This window comes from Oncorhynchus tshawytscha, linkage group LG16 (assembly GCF_018296145.1).
Source record: "Oncorhynchus tshawytscha isolate Ot180627B linkage group LG16, Otsh_v2.0, whole genome shotgun sequence".
Taxonomy (NCBI): Eukaryota; Metazoa; Chordata; class Actinopteri; order Salmoniformes; family Salmonidae; genus Oncorhynchus; species Oncorhynchus tshawytscha.
Genome location: NC_056444.1, coordinates 38815777 through 38828597, shown reverse-complemented (window position 1 = coordinate 38828597; position 12821 = coordinate 38815777). Strand labels below are relative to the sequence as shown.

General features: G+C 39.4%; 1 protein-coding gene across 1 annotated transcript; it reads left to right on the top strand.

Annotated features, from left to right (window-relative positions):
* The first annotated feature begins 987 nt into the window (after window positions 1–987).
* On the top strand, window positions 988–5741 carry LOC112216564 (homeobox protein engrailed-2a-like). Its single transcript, XM_024376549.2, has 2 exons — window positions 988–1835; window positions 3730–5741. The coding sequence occupies exons 1-2, from the start codon at window positions 1352–1354 to the stop codon at window positions 4047–4049; spliced, it is 804 nt and encodes a 267-aa protein (XP_024232317.1). The 5' UTR covers window positions 988–1351; the 3' UTR covers window positions 4050–5741.
* The last annotated feature ends 7080 nt before the right edge of the window (window positions 5742–12821 follow it).

The window sequence follows — 12821 nt, the reverse complement described above, 5'->3', positions numbered from 1 at the left end:
AAGGAGTTGGTCAGTAAAGTTTTTCCCAAATTTGTCTTTGGCGCGACTCTATATCATGTGCACCGTGAACACAACAGTTTGTTTGCATAACATATTTTTTTAAAGGGCTAGCGACCCATTTTTGTTTTGAACCATTATATAATCATGAAAGAGCACATGAAGACATTAAAAGGATTTCCAGATTGTATGACTGGCTATTATTGCATGACTGGCTAAGAGATTGCATGAATTGGCCATTAATGGTGGGGCTTTAGAAACTCGGGATGGTCAATGCTCTGTCAATGTCATGATGCATGCGACACAAATCCGCAATATTAAATATCATAAATAACTCCTCAGAATGAAAAGCTCCATAAAGTAAAAGAGGTACACAATGTCCCAAATAAAAAAACGCACCGAGTAAAAAACCCTAAATGTAAAAACCCCAAACACTGCTTCAATGCGAGCCATACAGACTCCGGTATCCCCCACCCAATGTTGGTTGCAGAGGCTATCCCTAATGTACCACAGTAGTTGGTTACTGCTTCGATTCTTGGCTTCAAGTTACATGCCCGAAACAAAATAGTTATAACATGCGAACGTCACACAGCAGGCTATTAACCGACTCTCCATATTTTGCCCAATCTTACAATTACATTTTAGTCTATATCAATATAATTATTTTTTATGGAAAGGCGTTTGACCATTTCCAGATTAAGCATGCATTACGCATGAATGGAAAACACTAACCTCCAACTACAACACAAATTCACCAATATAATAGTCAATCAAACAGAAGAGAAATTTAGTGTAGGTATGTCGTTTTATTCCAGAACGCCTTTCCTTTAAGAAGACGAGATTGGGCGTTTTGTCGATTATTCACGAGTCACTGTCACGTGGTAAACATTCTCCCAGTCTATTGGTTTAAGGCACGTGTCTAGGATAACCGCTGCAACGTCACTTGGGGGCTCGTATTGAAAATAAGAACAAAACTCCAGTGAGTGTATTTCAGGATCAGAAGCCTCTTTATTTACCCTTAGTTTAGTAATTGAAGCGCTTGTATTGGATAGACTGAAAACGGATAGTACCAAATTGGATGGGCAAATGACAAATGGTGTCTATCCAGTGCAACAATATAGGATAGCCAAGTTTGGGAATATATGACCAAAACTATGTTTTTCTCTGTGGGCACTATCGCAAAGGGTTGCATGGTGTCCAGTACACTCAACAAGATTTGACTTTCTTTTTTCTTTTTTAAAACCTTTATTCAAACATTTGAAAAGCTCCGCCTCCCACAGAAGTGGATTGCGCTCATTTCGGTGCGGGAGAGCAATAAAGGGGTTAAGGAAAGAAAACTGGAAAGTGTATCAGTATGGAAGAAAATGATCATAGCAACAGAGATGCGGTGCGCCAAGGGTCGGCGGACGAGTCAAACAGAGTGATACTCCCTCTATTACAAGCGCCGGGCAACCTGCAGCAGATCCCGCACCGAGTCACCAATTTCTTCATCGATAATATCTTACGGCCGGACTTTGGGAGGAAAAAAGAAGATAACATAAATCATGACGAAAGTAGTCACGCTACCAGAGAGAACCATAGCCCGGCTGTTCCAAGAGCGGAGCAAGTGGGGAGTACTGTGCCAACGGAGGGAACTTCCACTCCTCATCCAGGCGGCGTGGCCAAGAAGGCTGAAATAGCGACCGAAGAGCCCCTGAAACCCCGGGGGGAGAATGGAGATCAGTGCCTAAGCTCGGACTCGGATAGTTCTCAAGCCAGCTCAATTACACCATCCAAACCGCCTATGCTCTGGCCAGCTTGGGTGTACTGCACCAGATACTCGGACAGGCCCTCATCAGGTAGGCTAGGATTATTTTCCCTCGTCTTTGTAACCTGAAATACACCGGCCCGTTGACCTCAAACACCTTGACCGAGTTCTTCCAGGAAAGGAGGGCAAATAGTGTTCGCCTGTTTTAAGATCAGAAAAAATGCTAAATATAAGATTCTAACCTTGCAAAATCTTCAAAGTGTATCGGTGGAAACACAAGACTAATAATACAATCATAAGAGCCGATAGCCTATCAATATTCTAGAACACTAAAGAATTGCCACGAGTTTGAATAATGGCATAATTTCACGACAAAACAAGCCGCTCAAAATAGCATCTTGCATTGCTTTAAAACTGAAATGTGCAAACGCAGGGGTATTGGAAGTCTACACATTAATGTTAAAAGCCTATAGTGTGCGGGATAAATAGTAATTTTTCGAATTTTGGAATAGCCTCATACAATTTTGTATTTTTCACGAGTATTTCAATTATAATGCCATAATACGAATATGATACCGTCATTGCGATGGCTATTGCTTTGGGCTAGCTAGATCATAGCCAATGTAATACTAGGTTAGCCTACTAGTATAGGTTACTATAAACATCGGCGCACATATCACCAAAACAATAAGTCTTTCAAAGAATTATGAAGAAAAAAAATACAATAGGTTAAAGGACTTTATAGGGTATTTTTCCTCGACAATTCTGTCGTGCAAATCCACTCTTTTTGTTTACGGAGTTGCCAGGGTCTCTAAATATTTAGCATATTTAGCACACAAAACATGAACGTTTCCTTCATTATTCTATATTCTACTTGTGTAAAAACTCAAATATTCGAATGCATTTTCGTTCATTTCTAAAAAATCGTATTGTACACAATGTTCTCATGCATTATGTAACGTGGATCGCATGAACTAGACTACTATTCGATGGTATCCCCATGGGCTGCATATCTTAAAACGTCGTACGTTGGTTTATCATCTCCAGCGAGCTCCAAATGTATTGAATAATCTCTTTGATAGTCATCCAGGCCTACTTGCCCAAACAGACGTCACCACTTTTTTTTTTTAATCAAATAGTTTCGCCTGACGATTTCTTACTACTCAATTACAACCCATCATGTTTACCCACCAAAGGGCAAACTTGGAAAAGTAATTAACAACAGCCAAAGACCGAATTCAGCAACCTATAGGCTACGATATAAGCCAATGTATTCCACTAGACATCGTCAAGCCTAGACTATTAGCCTAACTGTATATAAAATGAAGAGTTAAATATAAACAATTGTTTACGAAAAATACATATTTGATATTATTCAGTAAGTTGCAGTTGAGATGGGAGGTCCAGTTGTGTTGATATATTTCAGGCCTACTCAGCATATCCTCCAATGACCATAACAAACTACGGAACCATATCTTCCAATGCATTGTTCTACGTAAAGAAGTGCGGAACTACGGTTACGTTATCAATATTCATCTTTATTCCTCACTATTTTGACAACTCTTGTGTGATATCGAATGGTATGCATTGAAACGAACACTCAAATTCTTAGAAAAACGGGTCTATCTAAAACTTAAAAGGGGGCTGTCCCCGTAGGAAAACCCTTTGAAGAACCCCTTTTGGTTCCAGGTATAACCCACTTTGGTTCCAGGTAGAACTGTGGAAAGGGTTGTACCTGGAACCCAAAAAGGGTTCTCCTAAGGGGTCAGCCGAAGAACCCTTTTGGAACCCTTCTTTCTACGATTGCACGACACTTGGCATACAGTGTAATAATAAATAAGTAGGGCCTAAATTCATTAATTAATGTATGTATTACTACACAGTTGTAGTAACTGGAACATTTATATCCTATAGGCTACACCAAGCTTTCACATTTCATATTTTCATTGGTTTTGGCTAATAATAATATTTTTTCTAAAACACAGGACCGAGATCTCGAAAACCAAAGAAGAAAACCACCGCCAGGAAAGAGGACAAGCGACCAAGGACGGCCTTTACAGCTGAACAGCTACAAAGACTAAAAACCGAGTTTCAAACGAACCGGTATCTGACCGAACAAAGGCGACAGACCCTGGCACAAGAACTCGGCCTTAACGAATCTCAAATCAAAATCTGGTTCCAGAACAAAAGGGCAAAAATCAAGAAGGCCACCGGCGCAAAAAACACCCTAGCCTTGCACCTGATGGCACAGGGACTGTACAATCATGCTACGACGTCAAAAGATGACAAATCAGACAGCGATTGATTTCGAGCGAGATACAGATCAGTATATTTACAATGCAATAATTTCATCGAATAAAGGGCCAGTGTATAGAATATACCAGCATAAATTGATACATATATAGATATTTCTGCAATATCATGTCTATAAAAATATGTTGTAAAAAGGTACGTTTTCAATCTCCTGTAACGTGTGTCGTTTTTCTTCCAGGAAAAGTATAAATGCTTGTTATACACTTCATTTTATATTGCTATTCATTGTCATTTTTTACATTATAGCGCTTTTATCTGGCACTTGACGTTGAGATCTGTCAGTGATGTGAAAAACAACCTGCTTAAGTCCAAAGAATATTTTCTGCTGCATCCAGGCAACTGTGAATCTTAATACATTTGCTGACAAGATATTTTATTCCCATGGTTATTATGGTTTTATTGAGGTTTAGTGTAAAAAGGACATAGCAAGGGTTTTGAGTGTCAGTGATGTGCAGACTTAATTGAAAAGTAGATGGATTTTAATACTATTTTTGGAAAATTTATATAACCACAGAAGTGATTGGGTAGCAATGTTTTGGTTAGCAAACATAATACACGCATTGCTAATACGTAGGACACAAATTTAGTTTTGTCTCATAACTACATCTAAGCCAAGTTCATTTCCATGAAACATTGTGCGTGTTCTGTGTTATATCAGTGTACCAAGGCCTCTATAAATCGTTTTTGAAGAGCAATATAAATCATCTCTTGTAGCAAATTGCTTTGAATGATTACAATGCTTCCTATAACGTGGGAGACAACTCTGTGGCATAGTGACAATGATGACAAAACGTTTAACACACTCTTGGCTGAAAGTATTATAGGCCTACTTGATCAAAAGTAGGCACAAGGTATCTGATGTAGGCTGTCAACTATACGTCCCATGGAGTTATTTCTCTATATACATGTTTATTTAATATACATATATATCTTCTTTTTTTTTAACAGACAAAAACCATTAGTGACTGTATAACAATTGTTGAAAATCTCTTTTATTGTTGTTGAAAGGATTTCATATGTGTATTTATATATATTATATTAAGGGGCAAAAAATCTATCCAATGAACGGTGTTGCTTTAGAGTAGATTTCTGAGGTATTTACACTGCTTGTTTATCCTGCAATAACGTCTCTTTGAAAATGGTTTATGGGGCCTTTGCATGAAAGCTGCAATTTGTTGTACTTGGGCAAATAACTGTGTTTATAAACTTCTGTCTTTGTCGACAAGTGTATGATCAAGCTAAGTTTTAGACTATCCATACCAAATTGTGGATTTTTGCCTTTTGAATTGTTTTGTTGTGTATCTGCAAAAAGTGTGTTTGAATTACAATCCACCAAACTGAACACACTTTGCCTTAAAGTTCAAGCGAGAACTTTTTTATGAGACAGAACTGTGCCGAATCAGAGAAGCAGTATTACTTCAAAATGCAGACTATTTGATTCAAGATTATTGCCTTCATGAAAACTGCTGGTGTGACATATTGAATTTCCTCATCAGCGAATATCTATCTATAGATGAATATGTTTAAATGAAATTACAACACGGAGTTGTATTATTATACAATGCTATTTTTATTTTATGTTCAACATATTCTTTGGTATAATGTACATAACTTTCATGTATGTATTAATTGTGTAATTAACTGCCTCATGAAAAACTGGAAAAGAAAAGTCAATAAACCTCGAAGATACACTTAAAAACGTATCTAGCATCATCCCTTTTCTATAATCCACAGTCAAGGATAATTGAACGTCTATGAGACATGGGCATTTCTATGTAAACACAGAAAGATCGGAAAGAAAATGTGATCCTCCATTGCCAAAATAGGAGTGGATCCCTGTGGATGATGTCACTGGTTTGGCAATACCGCTGACCAAAGAGGAATTTGTAGTAACCTTTCGACCAAAAAGGTCAATGACAAAATGCAACAAAAAAAAGTATATTTACATGATTTGAATGTGTCCACCATGTGTTGGTACTATTACTACCCCTGAGTGTTTAGGTCCAGCCCAGAAAGGTACATGAGCCGTGCCCTATTATTTGGTGTAACACCCAAAATGACACTCCCTTCTGAAGACCATTGACGTTACAGTTACCTTACCAATAAGACTACTACATAAATACAAATAAATAATGACAAAAATATTGGTTTCATGTGACACAAGGCCTACAATAAAAAATAAATATCACCACAAAGCTGAATGCGTAAATGTCAACCTTTGCTGGTTCAAAACATTAGGAATACCGGCACCTTTCATGATATAGACTGACCAGGTGAATCCAGGTGAAAGCTATGATCCCGTATTGGCCACCTGTTAAATCCACTTCAAATCAGTGTAGATGAAGGGGAGGAGACAGGTTAAAGAAGGATTTTTAAGCCTTCACACAATTGAGTCATGGATTGTGTATGTGTGCCATTCAGAGGGTGAATGGCCATGACAAACGATTCAAGCGCTTTTGAACAGGGTATGATATAGGTGCCAGGTGCACCGGTTTAGTGTGTCAAGAACTGCAACGCTGCTGGGTTTTATACAGTCAACAGATTGTCGTGTGTATCAAGATTCTTCCACTACCAAAAGGTCATTCAGCCAACATGACACAACTGTGGAAAGCATTGGAGTCAACATGGGCCAGCATCCCTGTGGAACGCTTTCGACACCTTGTAGAGTCCAGGCCCCGATTAATTGAGACTGTTCTGAGGGCAAAAAGGGGGTGCAACTCAATATTAGGAAGGTGTTCGTAATGTTTTGTACACTCAGTGTAAGTTCCAAGTAGGTCTTATGTTTTCTCATGAAGAATTGTGAAAAAAGTGAATTTCATCCAATATCTTTACGTTCCCAGAGGTTTGTGTTGTCATCACATAGGTTTGTCAATACAGGTGACACAAACATACTAATTTAAAACACATCACATTTGAGTACTTCTTCACTTTTATTGTGATTAGAATAATCACAACATTACCCATAAATAGAACAAAATAAAGACGCATCAAATGTATTGGATATCTTTTCTCAAGGTCTAAGACAAACAGAGACAAATCTTGCCAAATTTCCATATTAACCCATATACTACTCAGATGGGCCTTAAATCACACAGATTTGTACTGAAAATTAGCTAGCCTATGACTTAAATCAATCAAATCGTCAGAATATAACCAAAACAGCTAGTGGACTATTCCTCCATTTGGATTGTTGGGGGATCGTTTATTTTCATGTCATCCTTGACCCCAAAATATTGATATTGATCAAATATAAAAAACTTTTTTTTTTTTTTACATACTTCCAGATATTCTATGAATTACCCAAATAGCATATAGCTTGCAAAACAAATAAAGAAATTCTAACCCACTGGGCACAGACGTCAACTCAACGTCTATTCCACGTTGGTTCAACATCATTTCATTGAAAGGATGAGGAAACAAGGTTGATTCAACCAGTGTGTGCCCAGTGGGAAAGCTTCCTTTGTGCTTTTTGGATTGTTTTCTTGTAAACATTTTATGGTAGTTGTATAATTCCATATCTTACAAACTGTGTAGAGAATGTTTATCTGAAAGAGAACATTCAGCAAACTGTGACCAGTCACTGTAAATAAAAACAAAATTTGTTATTCAAATCGCGGGCCAACATAATCTGAGTCTGTGGATGGATACCTTCGCTCTACTGATCCATACACAACCGAAAAAAAGTTAGCAAAAGTTTCAAAACAAAAGAACATGCAGCAGGCAAAGTGGTAGACGGTGACCGTTTCCAGGCATTTAACTTTTTTTTCTTCCTATTTTTTATTTTTACAATGCTTTCTCTGTATTTCCATACTTGTGCCGCTAGTCTTTGAACACAACGCCTATAACAGTCATTGACTGGCATGATGGGAGAAAGGCCAGTGTCTCACTCGCGCACGGTCAGTCCTTACTGCTTCTGAAAGGAGTCTGTGGTTCTGTGACCAGGCGGGAAAGGGAAGGAGAAAGAATAAAAGACAGAGAGAGAGATGGAGAGAGAGAGAGCGAGAAACCAATGAAGGTCAAAGCCTCCTGTCATGGCTGCAGGTGGCTAATTCCCCCCAGCCCACAGTAACCCATTCTCTACACACAGTACTTTCTCACCCAAACTCACTCCCCCATCTTTCTTCCTCTCTCTGTTCTCCCCCCCTCTCTCTCTCACACACACACTCTCTCCTGCACCTTTTTATGCAACATTTCGATGGGAACCTCCCATAAAAATTTCCCAAGTTTCAAACCCAACATCAAAACCCCATCACTCTTCAAATAAATAACAAACTGCTATGCCCTAAAACCGTTGCTTGTTGTATAAAGTTTCAAGGAAACCATGAAAGATGGTTTAGAAACCATAGTGGTTTTACTTGAGAACTGTACCAGAGTTATAATGCATGATACGATATATTGAGGTTTCGTAGGTAACATTTTAAGAGCTAGCTATCCAAAGAAAACATTATTGGTTACCATTGCGATAGTTAACTGAAAGAGTGAGCAACTTCTGTACGAACATACACATGGGCCTTAAAATGTTTCCTTAAAAAAATCTATTTTTTAAAGGAGAATAGAAGTCATCCCTTTGAAAGTTCACAGGACTTTTCAAAAGTTCACTGCCAATGGGCAGTTAGGTGGCAGAGAGATAGAGAAAGAGAGCGAGAATAAGAAAAAAAGAACAGAAAAGTATTAATGCCCCTTGTCTACCTCTTCTACAAAGGAACCCATCCTGCTATGCCCTCCCCCTCCCCTACTGTGACATTTAACCATAGTTTCTAAATGCTTCCTATAGCCCGAGTGGAATCTGCTCCGAGGTGCCCGGGCTTTGTGGCGGAAACATAATTAAAACTGGTGAAAGATGTAAAAGGTGGAGAACGGGGATGACATCAGGCCAATTTCACACTAGGCACTCGAATGGCCAGGCCCAAGCCAGGACCCTTGCCATGCAACACAGATCAAAGCCCACTGTCACCGCACCACTGCAAAAAGAAGGCAAAAGGGCACCTAACTGTGCTAATCCCCAGGACAAATATATTTTAATCTTGTTAGAATACAAGTTAATGCCAGAGCTCAGTGACTGGACTTTGTGGAGAGAACCCGAGTGGACAGACGAACCTCTTACCTTTCTAAATTAGGTACTTCTGTCTGGCACTGCTTGACCATAGTCAGGTCCAACTTGGATAACCACCACAATGCATTATCAAGCTACACACGCGCGCGCACACACACACGCACACACACAGAGCTGGGTCCGTTTTCATTAAGAACAATGATGAGACAAACAGCAACTCCAGCAGTTGTGTCAGTGACCCTGTCTGAATCCCCACCAGGGCACCTAACATGCAAAGGAAATGAGTATTTTGTGGTGCAGTTTGTTCCCTCTGGTATTGAGCCCTTCTCTCTCTCAATAGCACCTTGGTAACCCTTGATCTCTCATGTATGAGACTCAGGGCACTGGGGCCTGCAGAAGTTGACTGGGCAGACAATGAGAAGCGGATGCATTCTAAGAAGACACACAGAAGACAACTCTCATTTCACACACTGCGTTTGAGTGACCCCTTGAAAAAAGAGGCACGGGATCATTTTCATCGTAATGCTAGACGTTTTTAGGGACTTTCCCACTTCCATTAGGCTGTTATAATCATGTAGGATATACAATGTCCCTTTCTGTTGTAGGTCACCCTACCCATCCTCTCACCTAGGAGGCATTTTTTTCTTAAAACATTTTTTTAAAGAATCTACAAACTTGTTGAAAACACTTCCTGGACTAAACTAACCAATTAAATAATGTTGCTGATTGATTGATGCATACCAAATATAATTCATTTCAATTGATGGATGATTTGATTCATTCGCAAAAAAAAACTAAAGTAACACCATGCTACGATATTGTTGGCGATTAATTAAAAAAGTAGGGATCAGAGAAAATGGTCTCAAATTATCTATGCAGATTTCTATTCTAAAACTGAATTCCCTGAACTGACAAGAACTGAAGTGAAATTGACTTAAGCTCTGGCAAAAGTCCATACGATAATATGAATGTGAAAAAGACCATTCATAACATGAATTCATGGTAGAGCATCACTTTAGCGGATTTGACAAATTTGAAGTTTGGCTGATGGTGTAACATTGCATGAAAATAATCAATCATCAAGTAGCTCTGATGGTTACGTTTTCAAATTGACAGGGTTGTGGTATATTGCAGTAACTCAACTTCATGAAATATGACTTATATTCAGATTCACTCAAACTCCAACTCAATCAACTCTAAGGCATAACATCAATAAAGCATTAGCTCCAATTCCTCTCAATTCCTTCATTTTCATGAACAAACACGTTTCTTAAAATGCCGAAAGTGAATTCTAAGTCCACATATAACATGACGGCCCACATCAAAACTTCCTGTTAAATGTTTATAAAGGCTGCAGTGAAATACAATCGCAGTGTAGGGGATTTCTTTTTAAATTTCATGTCAAGGTTTCTAGAATAGAATAGCACATTCACATTTCACTTACATTATAGATTAGGAACTGAAGAGTATGAAAGGATGTTCATTCCACTGTACAATTTTTCATTACACCTCAGACATGTCTAAACCTAATAGTCTATAATTTGGAATTGACCAATAAACCTCAATTGTGATTAGTACAGACTGACTAGGTCATGGTGCAGTTTTCAACACAGTGGAAATCTAAACGTTGAACTCGGCAACACGACAACATTTCCCAAACTTTTTTGCTGTGAATTCCAGACATTCAATATTTTTTCAGGACCCCACAAGCAACATTCCCTAGTAAGAATTGGTCGCGGGCACGTGAACGGGTCTGACCCACCATTTTGGGAACACTGACTGAAACATCATGCAAATCATAAACATTGGAAATGGGAGTCAGCACATGATTTTTCTTCTATACTGTACTGTCATGAGCAATCTCTCATATGGCCACGCCGTGGAATAAGCAATGAGAGAGGTTTAGGATTCTCATAGTCCATACCATATTAACATCCTTCATTTTAACCCTGACCATTGTAATTTTTCTTATTTTTCTATACCCCCCAAAAACAGAATTTGTCTAACATTTTTGGCTGGATGCAGACATCCACATCCATAATATCTGTCATTTGTAATATGTATCCGTGTTGCCGGGAGAAACAAAGGCAGCCAGACAGGCAGGGCCAAGGGTACATCCTACTCACCTCAGGCCCCCTTTGCTGTGTAGGGACCATGCTGTCAATCACTCTCTATGGTTACGCATCATGGGCAACAGAGACACAGTGAGAGAGCCGCCGCTACATCACACCAAAAACATCAGTGCAGAAACCCGTCCTCAGCATGACATCTTTTTCGTGGTGCACACCACAGCCATCCTCCTCACACACGGAACAACAACAAAAAAGACACAAATATACATTGTGAACCAATGAGATTACCTTATTTACCAGGGGTGCCTAATTTGACCACTGTTTTGTATGACCCAATCTGTTTTTTTTCTTATGTATTGTGCGTAGATAGGATGGCAAAGCGCTGTATACCGCATCACAACGATTCATTTATCAGGAAAAGAACAAAATTGGGGTTTATCGACAGATTGTAAAGAATGATCTCTGAATTAGGCTACATTCAAAGTTGTTGGGGCAGAAGCAAACAGATAAGAGTACTGCAAATGGGGTTTGTTATCGTATTCTGTAAAACAACATTCGGCATCAATGGCATATAATCACCACAATAAACCAAAGTTCTAATATATTCACCCATTTGACCCAAATGTAAGGGTTACCATGTTTCAGACCCCACAATGCCCTTCCTATGCCACAGAAACAGATTCTACTTCTGAGTACAGTACAATTCTGGAAGAACAAATGACGCAGTGTTCTATGGTGACGCGAAGCATCATTGGAGACATGATACTGCAGAAAAACAGCGCAGCCGTGTTACGCAAGAGGAATAAGATATGATTATGCAACTAAATCCCTGTTTGCCCTTTTACTGTGTACATTGACTGGTAGATGAAGCATAGATCACCATAAATACTTCTCTATGCTCAGTAGAGGAGCTGGTGAAATTGGGCATTAGAACTTGGCTTCATCTCTCATTTGATAACAAAAAAACATATCAATGCACACAGATAAGCCTCACTGCATGATGTACCGTTTACTGTATCCCAGTGAGCAAAACTGGTTTTAAATACCTAATTTCAACCAGTTTTGCCCACTGTTCCTAGTTACTTAGTTACTTGCTAGACAAATGCAAAAACTGCCACTGTAAAGACCTTTTCGCAAATAACACTACTCGCCAATCCAGATCCTTATACTTCTAGTGTGTAGTCTGCCACACATTACCATGGCGAATCGACATCAATTCTATCACTGACAATCTCTGAACGGCTTGCACTGTCGACCATTCCTGTGGCTACAGTCACAGAGAAAATGGTGGTAGGAGAGGCTACCCATCATCTGTATTAGTAGCACCTTCTACCTGTGCTGTCCTATGCAAAAATTATTTCCCTAAGCACACACTCATATAATAACTCGCCCTCGTACATCACCGTGTTTGAACAGTTTAATAAAACCACCTAAAGACGTATAGAGAGCCCCTAAGCTCGGTGTGGTGTATGGAAAGGGTTATGGTTCAGTGGAGTGTACCACAGCAGCCACATAGGAGTGGTGAGCGCATCACTCTCTTGTCTCACCCACTGCATGCTGCCATTTTACTGCTGAGTGGCAGACGTGAGGGCGGGGTGGCAGCGGCGGCCATGATGGAAGAATCACTACAACCAGTGGT

What these genes read in the sequence shown, in the direction of transcription:
- LOC112216564 (XM_024376549.2), top strand. Translation starts at nt 1,352, where the DNA reads ATGGAAGAAAATGATCATAGCAACAGAGATGCGGTGCGCCAAGGGTCG. An exon ending in CTCGGACAGGCCCTCATCAG is followed by an intron (nt 1,836 to 3,729) that starts GTAGGCTAGGAT and finishes TCTAAAACACAG; the next exon opens with GACCGAGATCTCGAAAACCA.